Here is a 19,026-nt window from a genome sequence, read left to right on the forward strand (position 1 = left end):
AATCGGGAAGGCAACGACTAAAACTGGACTAAGACTAAAATAGATTTTTGTCATTTAGACTAAGACTAAAACTAAATCGGGAAGGCAACGACTAAAACTGGACTAAGACTAAAATAGATTTTTGTCATTTAGACTAAGACTAAAACTAAATCGGGAAGGCAACGACTAAATATGACTAAGACTAAAATTGATTTTTGTCATAGTGACTAAGAGTAAATTTTAAAAAGCTGACGACCATAGCTAAATAGCGGCGCAGCTCAGTACGCGTGGTGGGTACAGAAACAGACAAAATAGCTTCTACTTTAGCCTCGACGGGTTGCACTTGACCTCCCCCCACCCTTTTCCCAAATAGGTCACCGTGGCTTGGATAAATTGGAATTTAGACAGATTAATTGTCAAATTAGCCTCACTCAGACGTGCAAAAACAGTTCTCAAATGCTCAAAGTGCTCAGCCCATGTAGCAGAACAAATCACTAAATCATCCAAATAAGCCTCACAGAATGATAAACCGGACAATACAACATTCATTAGCCGTTGAAACGTTGCTAGGGCGTTACACATCCCAAAAGCCATGACTATACTTAAGGAAATCATCGGGTGTGACAAAAGCGGAAATTTCCTGGGCTCGTGCTGTTAAGGGTACCTGCCAGTATCCCTTCAGCAGATCCAGCTTGGTCACAAACTGAGCAGCCCCCAAATGGTCCACAAAATCCTCCATACGAGACAATGGATAGCAATCCGGCCTAGTCACCCCATTTACCTTCCTGAAATCCATACAGAACCGGTCCTCTCCATTGGCTTTAATAGTCAGGAGGCATGGCGAAGTCCACGCACTACTGCTTGCAACAGCAAGTCCATGTTTCATCAAATACTCCACCTGCGTTTTCAAACGGCGTCGCTTGTCTGGGTTCACTCTGTAAGGATGTTGTTTAATAGGCTTGGAATCACCAACATCAATATCATGACTGAGCACACGAGTCTGATCGGGGATGTCAGCAAACAGCGACCCATATGACTGGATCAAATTAATGACATCAGCCTGCTTAGAAAAATCAAGGTGAGACAACAGGAGATGTTGTCTCCCCTTGCAGCAGAGGGCCAACCCTATACAGGGCTGTCGAAGCCTCTGCTAGTAACGAACTAACGGTTAAAACCCTAATAAAAATAAAAAAAGAACGAAAACAGGACAACCGGTCCCACCAGGTCAAAGTTACAAAAAATCAGCAAAAAACAAAGGCTAATGAACAAAAATACCGCATGGCAGACTGGAGAGGTCAGCGGCGGCCTACAAAGACAGGGGACGTGCGCATCGCGTCAGGACGCACTCTCTGTGACGGTGGATCGCTCAGAAGGCTGGAAGGGAGAGAGAGAGAGAGAGAGGCTAACAGGTGGAAACCCAGCCTACTTATAGGCGGACCAATATCACGCAAATTAGCGTAATCGATTTACAAAAGAAAAAATAATTATCAAGATTCTAAAAAATAAAGTGATTCAACTAAGGTCTATGCAACACTAGAAGGAAAAATAAATAAATAATTAATGTGCCCGAAGCACATAACAGTCACCAAGAGGGAAGAGCAGCGCCTAAGGAATACACGGATATCGTTTACTTTCATGAGGTTGATCTGATCTAAATACCCATTAGTTAAACAGGAGGTCTATTTCACAAAAGCTGAATTTAGAAATATATGATAAGACCTAGTGTGATCACTGCAAACTGACAACTATTAACTATTTGGCATTAAAAGGAAACTATGCAGGGCTCCATGGTGTTACAGGTTCTACAACTGTTGCTTTGCATCAACAAGGAACAAGGCTCCATTTCCAATTTAGGGTCTTTCTGCGTGTAGCTTGCATGTTCCCCCTGTGCATGCATGGGTTCACTCCTGGCGAGCTGAAGACAAGATTTCACAGGGCTCACATACAAATGTGAACGACAAGAACTTCTGACTGACATGAAACCTATGTAAAATGTACTTAATGTAAAATGCTCACAACTGATTGCCCTGGGTAATGAGACCCCACACCCTACATGCGACCCTGTATTTTAGAATGCATAGATAAATGAATGTATTGTCAATGTCTGTAAATAATAATTTTTGTTAAAAATGTAAATGTAATGTAAAAAAAATGTAATTGTGATGTAAACAAAAAAAATTAACAAATAAATAACCCTGCTCATAGCCTGCACCTTGTCGTGGTGAGTGGGCTTTCTACTGAGCCAGGCTGTCTCTGTTTCAGATTGTTTTTACATGAGTCACTGTTAAAGACTTTTTCTTTTACTGCCATTGGCTGTCGGACATGAAATCACAGATGCTTTTGTCATCCTGTCTGCAAATATAATATATTAAAAAATAAACTACTGCTATATATGTATATTAATATGAAATAACCCACAAAATAAATACATTCCTAGATTCAATGACAAGTTTGTTTCATAGTTTGTTTTGTCATCCATTAACTTCAAGATTTATTTCTTAAGTTTTATCTATTTTCAGTGCCTGCCTATCAAGATTGATTTTATTGTACTATTTGTTTATTTAATAAGAAGTATTTATTTACATAAAAATATAAATGTTTACTTCAGGATTTATTAATTTAAAAACACATTCATTTGTGATTTTTGTTTTTCAGATTGGTATGAAAAATAAAATTACTTTACAAAATAATACGATTTTTTGTAGATAAAATCTTGAAATAAATACATAATAGAAAAAAATCTGAATTAGAAATTTTTTTTTTTTAAGTATATATTTTGTATTTTTTTTTTCTTATAGGGGTAGATTATATTGATTTGATGAAATATGTATTAATTTATAACAGTATTTATTTAATTTTGAATGAAACGGTTCTCCAAAAATTCATGACACGCTCAAAAACCAGTTAGCAATTTATCTTTGATTTGTACCTTCCATGGTTATGGAGCTCCATGTCTAATGTTGTGGTCAGAATTTTTATGAAGGTAGATCTGTTTCTTTATTATTCAATCAAAAAAAAAAGGTTGCTTCAATCAAAAAATATATTTTCAATTTAAAAAATTTTCACTTCAAAGAAAAAAAAAACTTCAAACAAAAAAGTATTTGAATGCAAAACTATATTTGACTCAAAAAAATTGCATTTGAACACTGCTTTTCTTTGATTGAAAATGTTTTAATAGAACTGCAGTCTATTTTGTTTAAAGCAACTTTTAATTGAAGTAACATTGTTTTTTGATTGGACCATATAATGGGTACGACATTTGTGTCTTTATTATTCAATCAAAAAAGTTGCTTCAATCAATAAAAAAGTAACTTGAATGAAAAGATAAACATTTTCAATCACAGAAAATAGTTTTTGAATGCAAATACAATATTTGTGACTCAAAAATTGCATTAGAACACTTGTTGAAAATGTTCTTTGGTTGAGGGATCCATTTTGTGTTTGGGCCATACATTTGTGTCTTAATTATTCAATACCCAAAAAGTTGTTTAAAAAAAAAATTCAAAGAAAAAGAACTCCAAATGCTAAAAAAAAAAAAAAAATTTAAAATCACCCCATGAATAACTTTTTTTTTTTTTTAAGTGAAAAAAACATTTGAAATTTAAATTGTTTTATTGGAATGATTTTTTTTTTTTTTGAAGAGCAAAAGGTTTTGAAGTTCAAATGTTTTTGAATCATTTTGACAAACGTTCCGCAGTGGGTGGGTGCTTCTCTATTGGTCAGACAAGTTTGATTGACAAGTGTCTACACCAAAAACATCTGACAATGAAGTTATGGTCGCCACTGGCCAGCAAGCTTTTTGCCAGTGTTATGCTGCGTTCAGAGCAGGAGCAGCTAGTTTACATGCAAAGTCAATGGTTGACATGCGTCAAGGCGCAGCAAAATGTCCAGCAGCACATTTTGAGCAGCGCTTCGGGAGCATTTAAGCATCTGACACACTGCTGCTCGAGATGGAAACATTTAACTTTTGCTGCTTGATGCGCCGCATTAACCAGAGAAGCTGATCTGGGAGCTGGCAGGGAGACGAATATCACTGACGACCAGAGCGCTATGATCACTCCTCTGAAACAGTTTACTGAAAAAAATATATATATAAAAACTGTAAATGGAGCAAAAGACAAAAAAATCCTTAAGGACAAAAAACATTTAAATTCAAACCAATTTGTTTTTGAATACAGCAAGGTGCATATTACTTTTCAGCATTACATGTCGGGAAACTTAAAATAATGTGTTAATTTTGAGCACAGCCCTTTAATACTAAGCCTCTAAATAGTCTTGAGGGAGAATTCATGGTTTTCTTAACTGTAAAACTGTAATGCAACTTCAAATAAAACAAAAACAGCAACACCGTTTGGAGTTTCTCCACTTTTATTAATAGAAAAACGATTAATAGAGGCGCTGGGGTTTTCCCATGGTGCTCTTAATGTAGAGAGCTCGCACGTTCTGCCAGTTCTTCTTCAGCAGAGACACCAAGAAGTTGACAGCCAAGTGGATGTTGTAGACAAGTTCGTCTTCAGTCATCTTCACGTGTCCAACAGCCACAGCCAGACAGAGCACCTACCAACAAACAGCCAGTGTTAAACCACAAATAAAGTAGCTCCCTAACAGACTTCAAATGCTTTACTGAAACAGTACCTTCTTCATCTGGAACTTGATGGTGGATTTGACCTCATCCACCTTTGTGTTCAGGTTCTCATTGTGGGTGAGCAGGGAAGGGAACTTGCCAGCCTTGTTCAGACCAGGACCCAGGATACGAGGAATCTGCTTGATCAGAGACTCAGAGGCCAGGAAGGCGTCATACTTCTTTGCTAGGGGAAAAAGAATAAAACAAGACAACTAAGTACTAAGCCTAAATATCACTACTCATCTTTGTCTTTCATTCGACTGAACTCACCAAGTTTCTTGACCAGCTTCTTGTTTTTGTTCAGCTTTTTGAGAGCCTCAATGTCCATGTGGGGGAGATCTGCAGCCTTGGCTTCATCGCAGTGCTGCTGGTCTCCCAGGACGCACACAGAGAACTTTGGCCTGGGGAGGGTCTTCAGCCTGCATTTTAATGACAGGGGTGAGCCAAAAGATAAACCAATAGACAGGAACACTAATGCAGCAGAGACCGCAAAGTTTTAGCAGTCTGTAAAAAGGACAATTACTTTAAGTTCTGATCATTAAATAGTCCAATAACTACACAAATGTTTTCGAATCATGCATACACCCAAGTGGTTGTGTGGAGAACCTTTAAAAAAATCTGAATTTCCATCTTACCTAAAGCACATAGGAACCCTTATGTGAAATAATTGCTCATCTCACCTCCCTGATTTAAAGTTAAGAATGAAATCTTACCCAAACCACTGCAGTGGTTGGTGTCCAGCTGACCTCTTTGGAAACAGTAAAATGGTCGGCATGAGGACACGAACCTACCGGCTCGGCCGCTCAAAACCTCCCCTCATGTTTTAAGACCCAGGGTAGGGGTCCGCCTGCTTTGCCGACCCCAGCCGAAACTGAGTGGGCTCAGTCAGACTACCCAGATTCTTTTCCATGCTTGTTCCCATCCTGTCTGGCCTCACAATAACTTAAGCTTTGTTTCCCCATTTAAAAAGGATTAATCTAACTCCAGACAGTGTTGGAAGCAAACAGAGAGAAGCTTGGGTGAAACAGTGAAGTGTCGAACCTGACAGTGCCGGAGAAACGCTTGTCTTTCTGGGGATCGTAGTTTTTAAGGCTGATCTGCAGCTCCACACTCTCCGTAAACCTGAAAAACAGAAATAGTTTGAGTAAAATTGCAAAAAAAAAAAAAAAAACACAATTTTAAAGCCCAAGTTTCACTTTTATGTACTCACTTCCTGGGCTTGGCTAAGGAGCCCTGCAGGACCTCCTTCACAGCCTCATACAACGTATCCCTGGAAACCTTGCTGCAAAATAAAGGATAGCAGAAAATCTATTACAGCTCAATTCAAACTGAGCTACAGAGATTCTAGCATGAGCTGGGATGTGATCAGTGTGGCTGCAGGATAATATGAACACTTTAAGACAGTCATGAAATAGCCAAACAATCTGAATATCCAGCATCTCCAGTGCTTAGATTTAGAGAGCATGTATTGGCCCTGAAATGGCTAAAACTAGCAAAATACTGTACTTACAATTCATGAGCAATAAAATCAGATCACATTGTTTCCATATTACTATAACTTAACCTAACAACTAGTTAAATTTTAGTTAACTAGTGTGAATTTAGTCAAATATCAACATTATCAGGTTAAAACTATCATGGTCTGCCAATTGCTGACATCTATAATAGTTTTTAATTTCTAAAATGGCAGTTATGATCACGTGTTAAATATACCTCTCTTCTAATTCTTTATAAATAAGATTTTTTTAAATACTTTATTACAGACATATAGCCAACAATTATTATTAACATGCCCGGTAAGCGATACTAAAGTAGCGCTGCAAAGCTGCTATGCTAAACTACGAAACAGAAATACAAAACAATATAATTTAAGAGGGGAGTTATCTGAAATAAGTAAGGCAACTGTAAAAACCCAAAAGCTTGTGTAAAAATGTGTGTAAGTAGGTGGATGGCTTTGGATGATTGCTGATAAAAAGGCAGGGGACGTCAGTGACTGGTAAGCCGGTCCGCCATGCCTAACTTTTAACGGATTCTAAGAAAAACTACATGATTAAAAATAAAATTTTAACACTATAACAAGTTTTTATAAGCCATTAAATAAAATACGTTATATTATGATACACGAAAAGTCATTATCTTCAACATTTATAGGTTAAATCGTGCTAACCTCATTTTAGCAGCTTGCTCCCTTCGTCGTGCTACGCTGGAAAAGGAAGTGCAGGCGGAAGTTACGCAAATTATAGGCGCGCTACGTCATCCAGAAAGCGCCCCCTTTTTTTCCCCCAGGTTAACTTTATTTACACCGTTCTACAGTAGCACAAAAGACATTAATTCATTATTGATGCATATGAAAACCTACGATCAATTTAAATTGTTTTTCTAAATTATTTCATCTAATCACAATAACAAAAAGCACATAAAGCTCGTTCCATGAAGTGCAGATATAAATATATACCACTATAACAGAGCTGTATTTTGCCTTTTTTTATTTTTTATATAGGCCTATACACAGAATTTTTAATGTTTTATTTTTGCCAAAGAAAAGCACTCAAAAACATCATTTTACTTTTCCCCACAAGCTGGATTGTTAAAACTTCTATAATTTGGTGTTTCAACAGCAAAGTAACCCCAAACAAACTGGTCTTTGAATTAATCGAGAGGGACGACACAAAGGTTCCTGAAAATCCTGATTTAAATAAACCCAACAATTCAATTCGGTTTATTTATATAGCACCAATTCCCAACACATGTCATCTCAAGGAAATTTACAAAAGGTTTGAACAATGCTTCCAAGCCTTTTCTGTGCAAAAAAACAGCTAAATTATGGCATTTTAGCTTGGCTATTTCTGATAGGAGTGAAGAAACATCCAGTCTGTTATGCCTAAAGCTTAATGATAGATAACTACTAATGAAATGTAATTGTTTAATAATTATCTTTAAACCGACCAGTGTGTGCAAAATCTGAAAAACTAAACAAAACTCACTTCTAAACCAACAAACATAACTTTCATCTGAATTCTTGCAAAGTTAAACAGAAACAGTAATTGTTAAAAAGCAGGCACAAATCTGTTTTATACATTAAAATAAATAAAACAAAAATTGTTTTCTGATTTTAGCAGCTTTCATGTTCCTTCTGCATATCCACCAGACCAAAAGATAATGTGACAGAATGACAATTAAAGTAAGGGGCAAATTAAAGCATCATCTTACAAAAGTGCGTAATCCAGGTGGAGTGAATTTCAACTAATCTTTATTGATATCATAACTCAAATCTTCAATCATGTGTCTGGGATTCGTTTCAAAGCAGCTTGAAGAGATTTCTTCAAGAAAGTCTCATTTAAACTCAGGCAGCCTGCCAGAGAGTGTTTCTGTGCAGCAGTCACCTGAAAGAAAACATATTCAATCGATAAACCGCAGGATTATAGAGACCTCTGTGCTGACAGCTATACTAGGAGATAGGATGTATACAAACTTACGTGGCTGCTGTATTTGGTGAGAACGGTTAACATCATTTTAGCAAATTTCACTGACTTGGTGAACTGAGATCCCTGGCTGATGAGCTGTTCAGTCAATTGTGTGAATACCTCTTCACTCAAAACCAGCTGTAGAACAAACACAATGAAAAGGTAACACCTTAACAATAATTATCATACAACTGACATTGCAAATCAGACCAAACTTTTCCTTTTTTTTTTGGTCAAATAGTTTTAGTCAATTAGATTATTGAAATAATCATCAACTAATTCCACCATCGATTTATCGTTAACTGAAATATTGCGACTGTAAAACAGGCCTTTAGCTGACAGAGTGACCCAATTAGAGCAGTAATTATATCAAAATTGTAAAAAATATATTAAGATTTTGCATTGAATATTTTAATTTTTTTTTTCAATTTGCACTATACAGAACTCCTCAAGTTTAAAGCTTTTAGTTTCACCTGGTTTAATATGATAAAAAAAATCTTCTTTAAGGAAAATTTTGCTCCGATTATTAATCAATTCATCGAAAAAATATTCAACAGATTAATCGATTTGCAAAATAATCATTAGTTGCAGCCCTAGATCAGTTCCACTGCTCCTTAAATCTAGAGGTATATAAAATAGTATAATTAAAGTGACTAAGTTCAAACATGTTGGGATCCTTTAACAAGTTTGTCCCTGCAGTTTGCTCTAATCTTCCCACCTTAAACTTTATGCTTTAGTTGGTTACAACCTTCCCCCCAATTCCTCTAATTGTTATCATTATTAGGCAGCAATTATTAGTCCCTCTGTCTATTTGCAGACTTTTATTTGTTTTTTTATGTTGCTTTTGGGATTATGGCCTCTTCATTCCCCGGTAGTAGAGGACTTGTCTCATTGTGATAATTACCCTCATCATCAGCATCTTCAAAAAGTCTTTTGTGATTGTTTTTTTTTTTTATTATTCCAATATTTTGCATCACAACCCATCTCCCTCCTGACTTGTATTATGATGTAGAGCAGGGGTGCTCAAGTCCAGTCCTCAAGAGCTACTATCTTGCAACTTTTTGATGCAACCATTTTTAACACACTTTTATCAAATGAGTGACTCGTCACCACACCTATGCTGAGCTAAATGAAGGGATTGGGGCTTTAGATTCAGCTGTGCTAGAGAAGAGATGCATCTAAAAGTTATAGGATGGTAGCTCTTGAGGACTGGACTTGAGAACCCCTGATGTAGAAGTTTTAACTGGAAACGTAGCAGAGGATGAGTAACATATGCTGAGGTCTACCATTCTCTTCCTTGTTTCTTGGCTGTTTCTTTATATTTTTCCACATCATCTCATAGGGAGTCAGAGTTTTTTGAGGTGTTACTTTGTATTCACACCAGTGCCACCATTCATCTCAAATGAATCTTTCATGGTAGCACAATCTGGTACTTCCTAAGTCATTTAAAGGCACTGTAATGTTAGTTTATGTAAAGTTTTGAATATAAAGTAAAAAAATAAACACTCAATGCTTTGACATTTAGCAAATAGAAATTGGTTTGTAATCCTAACAGGCCATAACTAGGAATGGTTTAGTCTGATTTTCTCACATAGTAGGAAAAATCTTTGTGTATTTTTATACAGTGTAAATATGTAAATATCTGGTTTCTACTTCTTGTCCATAGATTACCTTATGGTCGAGCAAGCTGTGGACAGAGAGAACCGCTTCACTCCAAGGAACCCGGAACGTCATTCTGAAAAATACATATATAGTTTAATGGGACTCTGCATACCAGAAGCTTAATTACTCAGTGTGGTTTAATTGACTGTAGTATTTAAGGGATTTGTCTCACTGAAGTACAAGCAGCCTGTAATGGACATCCAGACAGTTTTCTATCAGCCTGTTCAGCAGTTCTGTCTGAGGAGGGCCTGAAAGCAACACAAAGTTTAAGCAGGATTCACCCCACCGTGTTTAGGCCAAAGACAGTGAAAAGGTACTTGAACATAAGATAACCTCAGTGAATGTGTCAATAACCCAGAGTAATACCTGGGATTCAATTCAAACTGAATAAGATTCTTAAAAAAATGTTTGCCACCAGTTGCAATTTAGATTCTGAGGCAAATGTTGGGGAAAAATGGTGCACTTTAGTAAAACATTACATCAATGCATCTGCTTAAAAAAACACAGATGCTATGAAGCAGATTTGTGCATCAGATCTTGCTGCACATGTAAATATGCTAACTAAACTAAGCAGCACGAGTTTCTCACCTATGTTCCTGTCCTGCAGCACTGGTTCAATCACAGCGAGGCACATCGGCCTGGGATAGCGACTGCACAGCGAAGTTACCGCTGTTACCAAACATCTGGAGGGCGGTTCTGACAGGGATGAGACCTAAGGGTATAAAGATAAAAAATATATATAACTCTTTAAGATCTAAGTGTTGCTGAACTGCTTCCTTTACACATTCATGGACCAACCTTCTCTAGCAGGACACTCCTAATGAGCGATGCTGCAGCACTGTAGCTCAGGTCAGGAGAGAGGCACAAAATCCCGTTGCACAGCTTAGGCAGTGTGTCTTCAGGTAAGATGGGAAAATTCAGCATCTTGCATAACATCTCCACCTAAACAGAACAAATATCCTCTGAAGACTTTTCACCTTTTAAACGATTTAGTTATAAATTTAGCAATATGGTAAAAACAACTCATAGAAGTGTTTTCCAATAAATTATATAGAATCTAGTACACACTTAGATCCCTTTGGAAATGTAATGACACAACTGAGACAGATTAACCCTGGAACTTATAGAAAGCGCTTGAACAAAATGCAGAAATAATTGATCTTTTAGACATACTTGGTTTGGGTTGCATTCATTTAACACTTGAAACACATCTGCAGAGCTCTGGTCCCACTGAAAGAGAAACATTCAGACACTAACAGCTGCATCGCATTTCTCATTCTCTGAAAGATTAACATATAGTTCTTACCTCAGCCTGACTTTCCAGTAACTCTTGCATAAGAAGAACAGATCCCTAAGTAAATAAAAAAAACAACCCACTTTGAACGATTTGGTGTATATGATCATTCTGTTAAAATGTAAAACTGCATTGTAAATCTTAACAAAAAAAGTCTTAGAGTCTGTTTACCCTGATGTGTTCAGGTAGGTCATCATGGATTCTGTTTGCAGGAGTTTCTGATCCCCCTCCTGTGTCCAACCTCACTTTTTCATCTTCTACTTCTACTAGTTCTTCTACATCCTCGTCCATCTTCATCCTTTTACTCTCCTGAACCATTTCCTTGCTGTCTGCTTCCACATGGTCCAAACTGGCCCGTCTTTTCCGTTGAGTTCCAGGCTGAGATAAATCAGGTCTAGCATGTGACTCGGATTCCTCTGTTTGACTAATAAAGCAGTCGGCCCAACCTCCAGTCTCACAAAAACCTCCCAAACGTTCAGATAGAGTCTTTAGTTTCTGGCTGCACTGCTCAGAGTACAGAGGATCTGTGTGGTTCACCTCCAGTTTCCTCTCTAGTTGCCTAACCATAGCCGTCACCCAGGGGGTGGGGGTGGAGTCCTCACCAAGACATTTGAGCAGCAGGAGGACGGCGGGCACAGGGATAGCAGGATGCAGCAAGTAGAGGAAGGTCAGCAGGTTTTGTTTAAACAGTGGTGGTAGCAGGCACACAAGTGGTTTGCTAGAAGAGATAAAATATATTTTTATGAACGTAAAATATACAGGGTCTTCAGCCACAGTGGCTTAGGGCTAATCAGGGACAATAGATTATTGCCTAAGTATGATGTTACATGAGATCATACTATAATCTCTGTGAATGCACCATTCTGAATAGCTATAGGATGCCCTAAAGAAAAGCATCATAGGACACATATAAAAGAGATCTGGACCCATAGCCCCATTGATCTAAATCAGTGGTCTGCAACCTTCACAATCCAAAGAGCCTAAAAGCAGCTCAGTAAATGTTGATTAGAACTGCAGACATCAAATGACCTTTTGATATGTATGCTATAGGAAATGTTTCCAGTTGAAATAACTTTACCTTTTTTATTTTTAGGTTCTAGAATAAAGATATATATTCTTACAATTTAAATATAATACAGACATATTGATTTTCTGTATGTTTATCTATGGAAAATTGCATATAAAGCACATAGATTTCAACCTCAAGATGTAAAAAAATAGATCTTAAATCATTTTTGTTCTGTTACGTGTGAAAATCTGTGCTAGTGCCATCATGTGTTCACTCATAGGATAGTCCATACAGCTGCTTGAACATCACTGGTGCACATAGGGTGATTATTCTACGGATATTATTTTACATCCAATCAGTCCACTGAAATAAATCCTCTAAAGTTATTTAAAGAGCAACACAACTTCAGCTTTAAGAGAGACTGCAGCAATGTTAACACATATATGACTAATATCAGCTGTGATGGGACTGCAGCTGGGAAACACTTTAACAAGTAAACTGTTCATTTTCACAAACTTGAATTAAGCACGTTGCTCTTTATACAATGCACTTAGAAGTATTCATGCCCCTTAGACTTTTTTTCTACTTTAACAAATACAAGGAAGAAGCATCTTTCCCTGAAAATAGAAGCCAGCACACACAGGATGCTGAAAGTCACTCAAAAACACTGAATGGTAGTGCCTTGTACCTTTTAAAGTAAAATTGTTTTACGTTTATTAAATGTAATTTGTTGATTTTCACTCACTTCTATGTTCTAAAATAATTGTTATGCCTATGTGAATATATATATATATATACCTATATATATATATATATATATATATATATATATATACATACACACTTGTTTTGCTGTCATTGTTTTAATAGATTGGGTGTTCCCTACCATAAAATATCCACAAATTTTCCTCTAACACTAAAACAACCGTCTCCAGGAAACACTGTCACTGACAACAGAACAACTCCAGATGTAAACAAAGTTAAGCTATGATCTAAAAGAGATCTCTTGTCATGGTTGGGACTGGGGTGACAGCATCACTGTAGACCTGGAGGAATGGAGAGGAGGAGTCAGCTGAACTTTGAAAACATCTCGACTTGTTCTGACATCCTGAAGTGAAACCATTCACTGACATGCAAAAGAAGCAAAGAGTTTAGATGGCTCTAGTTTGAAATTATTCACATTAACTTTATCAGCAACAGATGGAGATGTCAATCGGTAGTTAGAGCATTGCTATAAAATATTTTTATAAAACTTAATTTGTAAAGTAAAACGGACAAAAGTAAAAATGGCGTGCAACCAATTCCATCCAATAACCGTAAAACGTGTTGCCTTTACGTTTTAAGGCTAGTTTAGTTACTACCGTAACTCATATAGTTTGAGTGACCTTAAAATCCTGTGATTTTAAGGCCACTTTTCGTAATCAATTTCAGCTCGATTTTATTGGTAGCGATTCTGTGTACTTACACTGTTAGTGTCAGAGCTCCATCTTCAGGGGAGGCAACTTCATCTCTGCATAGTGTCTGTATGAAGCTAACCAGTGAGTTCTCCTGGTTAGCCCGTTGCTGCCGATGGAACACACTCAGCGCCGTTTTGGCCCCGGAAAAGCCTGACATTAGTGCTCTGAGCAGCAGCCTGGACTGTCCGTCAAACCGGTCCATTGGCATACAGCTGTTCAAACAAGAACCAGACTGACACGACCTCTGACTGCAGACCCGCTGCTTTCCGTCGCCCATGACAACTGAGAATTCAACCGCGTTTTGTTGAAATCTACTCGATGAACATAGCTCCACAGCGCCACCTGTCGTACTGGAGTTTTTTCCCCCCTAAATATTCGTACATCTTGAAAACATTTCACTCATTTAACAAAAAGGGACAAAGCACATTTTCAGTGAGGCAAAGGTGATTTTTTTTATTTCCAGTGTACATTTTTTTAAAAATGAAATTAAAACCAAATGTAATTTCTTGACAAAAACTAGGTAAAGCCATCATAGTGTCTTAAGGTTGGTATTAGAATTTTGTATCCAGGGGGTAGACCATGGAAGACTTTTTACCTTTTGACTATTAAAATCAGCCATATATTTTCTTTTTTAAAATTCCAGATTGTCAAAAGCTGGGGGAAACAAGTTCAAAGTTGAAAATCTATGAGAGGATATGAGGGACAGACAGGAACAAGGCATTTAAGCAGTGGGAGGTTATCAAAAACCCAGTCAAGAACAGATGTCAACAATATCAGGGACAAAAAAAAAAAATATGCAAGAAAAATTTCCATCTTTCATCGTTACAGCAGGAGCAGAGTGAAGATGTGCATACATTTCTCATAAAATTGCCAGAGACATCTTATTTCCTTTGATTACAGGAAACTAGTGAGATAACCTGCTTTTTGTGACAAAGTCAAATTCAACAACTGGAGTACAATTATTTTCCTGATCTTGAAAGCTTCTCCAAATGTAGTTTCACTATAGAGGCAGTGATCAAGGGTTTTAAAACCACCAAGTGGCTCAAAACCCAAAATCTTCAGTTAGGAAAAAGAGAAGGTCTTCATCCAGTTCCTCCTGCCTCCAAAGGCTCATGTTTATAATAATATTAAGCAGATCAGCAAGGTCGCTGTCGTCGTCGTCGTCACTGTCATCCGAGAAATACTGAGAAGACAAAAAGAAAATTATGTAAACACAACACCACAGAAAGCCCTTTAGGTTCAAATAATATTTTGCCCTTACACTAAAAGAAACATGACTTGAATCCAAGACATGCTCATAAAGGCAATCCTTTTTGAAGGGGCAAAATCCATTTCTTTCAAAGAAGCTGCATCTCCTCTTACTGGAAACGAAGAGTACAGTCATTGGCTTTAATTGGTGTAGAAATTTTCAGACTAGCCTTCTGTGTCAAATATTGAAAAATCAGTTTATCAACTGAACTTTCCATAACATACAGGTACTTTAATGCCCCCCCCAAAATTCTTACCCCAATTTCTTCTTGAAAGCAGTTATTAGATTTTCCTTCTCTTCACCTTCCACCCAGTGTTTGTTGGGCACATAAAAGGCTGACCTGACTCGACACTGAGGGCAGGCCCTGCAAATACACATGGAGGGGGTCAAAACATTTGCCGTCAAAAGTTTCTTTCATTCGTAGTACTCCAGACCCACCTTACAACACCAGGTCCAAGATCTTTTGTCTTCCTCCAAGTTGCGATGCATTTTAAACAGAAGGGATGATTGCAGTTTGGCAAAATACCAAAAACACGGTTTCTCTGTTCCTCCTTTTCATAGACGTTTTCCATGCAGATTCCACAGACCACATTTTTGCTCTTCAACAAAGGCTCTACACTGTTACTGCAAGCTGCTGTTGCACCATTTTCTTGCGTCTCAGATTTGGAGGGTCCCTGAGAGTGCTACAAGGACAAAGTGGTCATTAAAACCCACCCTAGCTAGTTCTGACAGTGTGGAGGATCTAGTTATCAAATACAAACCTCATCTGCTCCATGCCACGCACTTGCTTGAGCGATACCTGAACTATGGGCCGACTCCTCATTTTCTGCCAATAAGGAAACAGTATTAGAAACGAAACACTACTCAGTGCAGTTTCTTGTATAAACTTCCACTACCGTGTGGCTGTTCCTCAACAATATTTTCTGGCAGGTGCCCAGTGTCTTGCTGAGGAGTAAAGGCATAAGCAGCTGATTGTGGTCCACTGCATCTTTGCCTGGATGGGACATCAGCATGACCGAGAGCTGGTTCTGATCCTCTTCTTGCATAAGAAGACAAGTAGGGCACACTGGGGGAGACTGCTGTGGGCATAGAACCCCTTCTACCCGGAACTGCGTGGCCAACATGAGGCAGAGTGATATGCAAATACCTGGAAGTGGGGAGAGAAAAATTAAATTACTCAAACTTAAAAAAAAAAAAAAAAAACACCCACACACAAAACATGCTTTCTGGGAGTTTTACCTGCAGCGTTCACCATACCAGCATCCACCTTTCTGAAAGTACCGACATATTTGCGATGCAGGTATAGGGGTAGTCTCATGTCTGTACTTGCATCTCAACCCAAATCTGCAAAAGCCATTTATGAAATGCCTGTGCAAGAGGTTAAATACAAAAGTAATGTTTTAGGATGTTTGCATTTAAATGGCTTTCACAACCAGTTGTACATATGTTGATAGACAGGATTTCCAAATATGCATATTAAGTCCATGAAACCTCACCAGTTAACTTTTTAATCAGTTCCTTCTTAGAAAAAACAAACACTCTTAAAGGGACTGTAAGAAAATTTTACTTTCACCCATTTCATTGGGGGTTGAATGAACAGAAAAGCATTTAGTGATGATCAGATTGTATAACCTTGGCCACACTCCTTGCAAATGCATGTCCACTTTCTCACACATCAGTAAAGCAACCTGTTGCATCACCAAGTATAATCTGATATTGAACTTAGCCTAATCTTTGTATCAAGGCTCAAATGGATGCCACAGACATTTGGTTCCATTTTATCAAATCCAGCTCCTGAGAAAAGATATTGTTATTCTATCTACGTAGGTGGTTATCTTCCTATTCTACCAGCTTTATCCAATCTAACCTTGAGACTCCTATCAATCTAGACGTTACTTCTATCCTGACAAAAGGATGCTTCTACTAAGATGACTTTTGAGGGAGATTAAACACAATTCATACCTTACGATCAGAATGGGTAGGGGAAAAAAAAAAAAATCTTACAGCAATTTCATGAACATTTATAAACATCCATCAGACCCCCCTAGGTGAGAAATAACTCATGTTAAGCACAAAATCTCAAAATGTTGAATGCACTTTATTCAGGACACTGAAATGACACCATCTGGCTTATCTGCTCCCATACTGATACACCAGAATATTTGCAAAATGTTACTTTAAACAATTTACTGAACAAAGATATTTACTGGAGAACGTTTAGGAAATTCAACTTTGAACTAAAGGAGACTAAGCAAGAGTGTGTAGCCAAAACAGTCCTGGAAATGTTTTGAAAAAACTTAATAGGTTCACAGACAGTGGTCATATTGAATTTTTGACGTCCAAGTCAGGACGTCAAACGGGGAAAAAATAAGCCATTTTTGGAAAATAGTAGTTATAAAGGGAAACGTGTTAGATATTTTGTGCCAATACAATTTTAATAAAATTAAACTCACCGACCTGGTACTGACAGGGTCAAGAAATAGTACGCTATAACAGCTCATTTAAAACTAAACTAAGCCTGACATAAATCAAAGTTTTCTTAACGGTTTGGTCAAACCGTTTCAAACCGTTATACAAGCCGTCATTCTGCTCTTAACATGACAATTATTGCTTAAAAACCAATATTGTTGCATGAAGCTCAAGTGGAAAAAAAAAGTTTAATTAAAGCGTATGGTTAGCTTGTCACAGCGCCAACAGCGTAGACGGCAGTTTCAAAAACTGTATTTTTAGTCTTTGATATTTTTCCATTTGTTTCATTTTCGTCTGCTTACCTACAAACTGCTCTACTGCGATCCATGTCCGTCCTCTTAGCGTGTTTGTGTGCCCTGATTTGAGCAAGCCGCCAACCCAGTTAGTCCTCCTTCTTCCTCTCTAAATAGCTAACAGCTGTTTCTCCCCACTATTTACCATGGCAACGAACCAATCACAAACCGAAGTGGGCGGGTCTACGTGTCGTTAGCGACACCTCATTGGCCATAACATACGTCAATCATGCACCAACGGATGTTACGAGCGCCTGTCATTAAAAACCAGAGAAAAAGCAATGTGATTATTTTTTTGTTTTATATGTGATAAATCACTAAAAACAAAAAGTGAATAAAGCTTATATGTTACAATGAGAAAATATTTTAAGGTTCTGCCACATTCTTCTACAAAGAAATCATTCAACCCATCATAAACAGAGGTAGCTTTCTTTGAAAAAAAAAAAGTTTTTTGGTTGGATTTCTAGCCTTATTAAATTTCTGCACCCATTCATCAATTGATTTTCTTATTAGAAACCAATATAACAAAGAGCAACAACAAACATTTATAGTATTTATTAGATTTTCCTTTTTTGTTTGTGGTCAAATATAATTAGTGGGAGTATATAACAAGTTTAACACCCTTTAGATTTCTAAAATCTGTTAAAATTACATTTGTGATTTTTTTTGGGGGGGAGGCGCTGAATCTTCAACATATCAAGAATGTTTGCTGCACCCACACACACACACAAAAAAAGATGATTACACAAAAAGAAATGAATAACTAAATTACTAAAATAATCCCTACCATCTATGGATGGTAGCATATGGAGAAAGGGGCAGTTTTTTCTTTTCTTTTATGATGTTCTAATATTAAACTGGAAAATAAAACCAAAGCTCACATTTCTGTGCATTAGTTTTTGACCAGAAAATATTGTAAAATGTTTATGCTAATTCACATTTTAAAACAAGGATCAAAGAACTCTGTTTTCTATAACTGGCTTCTAATAAGAAAATCTAATAACCATAAAATACACAGACCCAATCAAAATATTTTGCTTTTGAATAGCACACTGCTTCTAGCCAATGCAAGGTGCATGTATAAAAGGAATTAAGGCAAAAATAAACGTCAAAGGTTCAATAAGACAGTGAAATATCCAGACATTTGGAGGTAGATGGGGATAAAGACAAAAGCACAAGATTTCTGAAAGGGAAATCGTGTAAATTAGTAAAGTAAGATGCCAAAACTACTTAGCTGTAACAAATCAGACACACAAACTGAAGGGTAGTTTTGGATTGTGTATGTCTTGATACAAAAGTTAGTATTGACTTTCAATCATTGAAGAATCTCCAAGCCAAAATATAATGGATCTGTATGCTAGATTTCTATAATTCCTCCTTTACCATGGAATTCAAATGCTTTTGTTTAAGAAAATTGTGTTGGTTCGCTTGATATCATTTTTGGTAAAAACCTAAGCTATAAAGGTAGGTATGGAAATATAATACACAAAATGAATGAAATGGCATTATCAATCATTTTCTCAATA

At 37.1% G+C, this 19,026-nt stretch overlaps 3 protein-coding genes across 4 annotated transcripts; all 3 read right to left on the reverse strand.

Annotated features, from left to right (window-relative positions):
- Positions 1–4,325: 4,325 nt before the first annotated feature.
- On the reverse strand, positions 4,326–6,855 carry rpl10a (ribosomal protein L10a). The gene is made up of 6 exons (XM_015391155.1): positions 6,771–6,855; positions 5,814–5,885; positions 5,645–5,725; positions 4,874–5,022; positions 4,615–4,787; positions 4,326–4,536 (listed from the first exon to the last, which is right to left on the reverse strand). The coding sequence occupies exons 1-6, from the start codon at positions 6,773–6,775 to the stop codon at positions 4,366–4,368; spliced, it is 651 nt and encodes a 216-aa protein (XP_015246641.1). The 5' UTR covers positions 6,776–6,855; the 3' UTR covers positions 4,326–4,365.
- Positions 6,856–7,517: 662 nt separating this feature from the next.
- On the reverse strand, positions 7,518–13,771 carry fance (Fanconi anemia complementation group E). Its single transcript, XM_015391156.1, has 10 exons — positions 13,498–13,771; positions 11,195–11,741; positions 11,036–11,080; positions 10,903–10,959; positions 10,528–10,671; positions 10,318–10,441; positions 9,902–9,977; positions 9,739–9,802; positions 8,080–8,205; positions 7,518–7,986 (listed from the first exon to the last, which is right to left on the reverse strand). The coding sequence occupies exons 1-10, from the start codon at positions 13,764–13,766 to the stop codon at positions 7,882–7,884; spliced, it is 1,557 nt and encodes a 518-aa protein (XP_015246642.1). The 5' UTR covers positions 13,767–13,771; the 3' UTR covers positions 7,518–7,881.
- Positions 13,772–13,979: 208 nt separating this feature from the next.
- LOC107095161 (probable E3 ubiquitin-protein ligase makorin-1) lies at positions 13,980–19,025 on the reverse strand. 2 transcript variants are annotated; one of them, XM_015391147.1, is made up of 8 exons: positions 17,510–19,025; positions 15,978–16,106; positions 15,635–15,885; positions 15,500–15,564; positions 15,177–15,421; positions 14,995–15,102; positions 14,751–14,850; positions 13,980–14,672 (listed from the first exon to the last, which is right to left on the reverse strand). In XM_015391147.1, exons 1-8 carry the CDS (start codon positions 17,533–17,535, stop codon positions 14,532–14,534), a joined length of 1,065 nt encoding a protein of 354 aa, XP_015246633.1. In that variant the 5' UTR covers positions 17,536–19,025; the 3' UTR covers positions 13,980–14,531. The 2 variants fall into 2 exon arrangements, with proteins under 2 accessions (XP_015246633.1, XP_015246634.1); XM_015391148.1 differs by lacking the exon at positions 14,751–14,850 and having other exon boundaries at positions 14,529–14,672.
- Between the last annotated feature and the right edge of the window lies 1 nt (position 19,026).

Source organism: Cyprinodon variegatus, unplaced genomic scaffold, assembly GCF_000732505.1.
Source record: "Cyprinodon variegatus isolate N-32 unplaced genomic scaffold, C_variegatus-1.0 Scaffold526, whole genome shotgun sequence".
In the NCBI taxonomy this organism is placed as follows: Eukaryota; Metazoa; Chordata; class Actinopteri; order Cyprinodontiformes; family Cyprinodontidae; genus Cyprinodon; species Cyprinodon variegatus.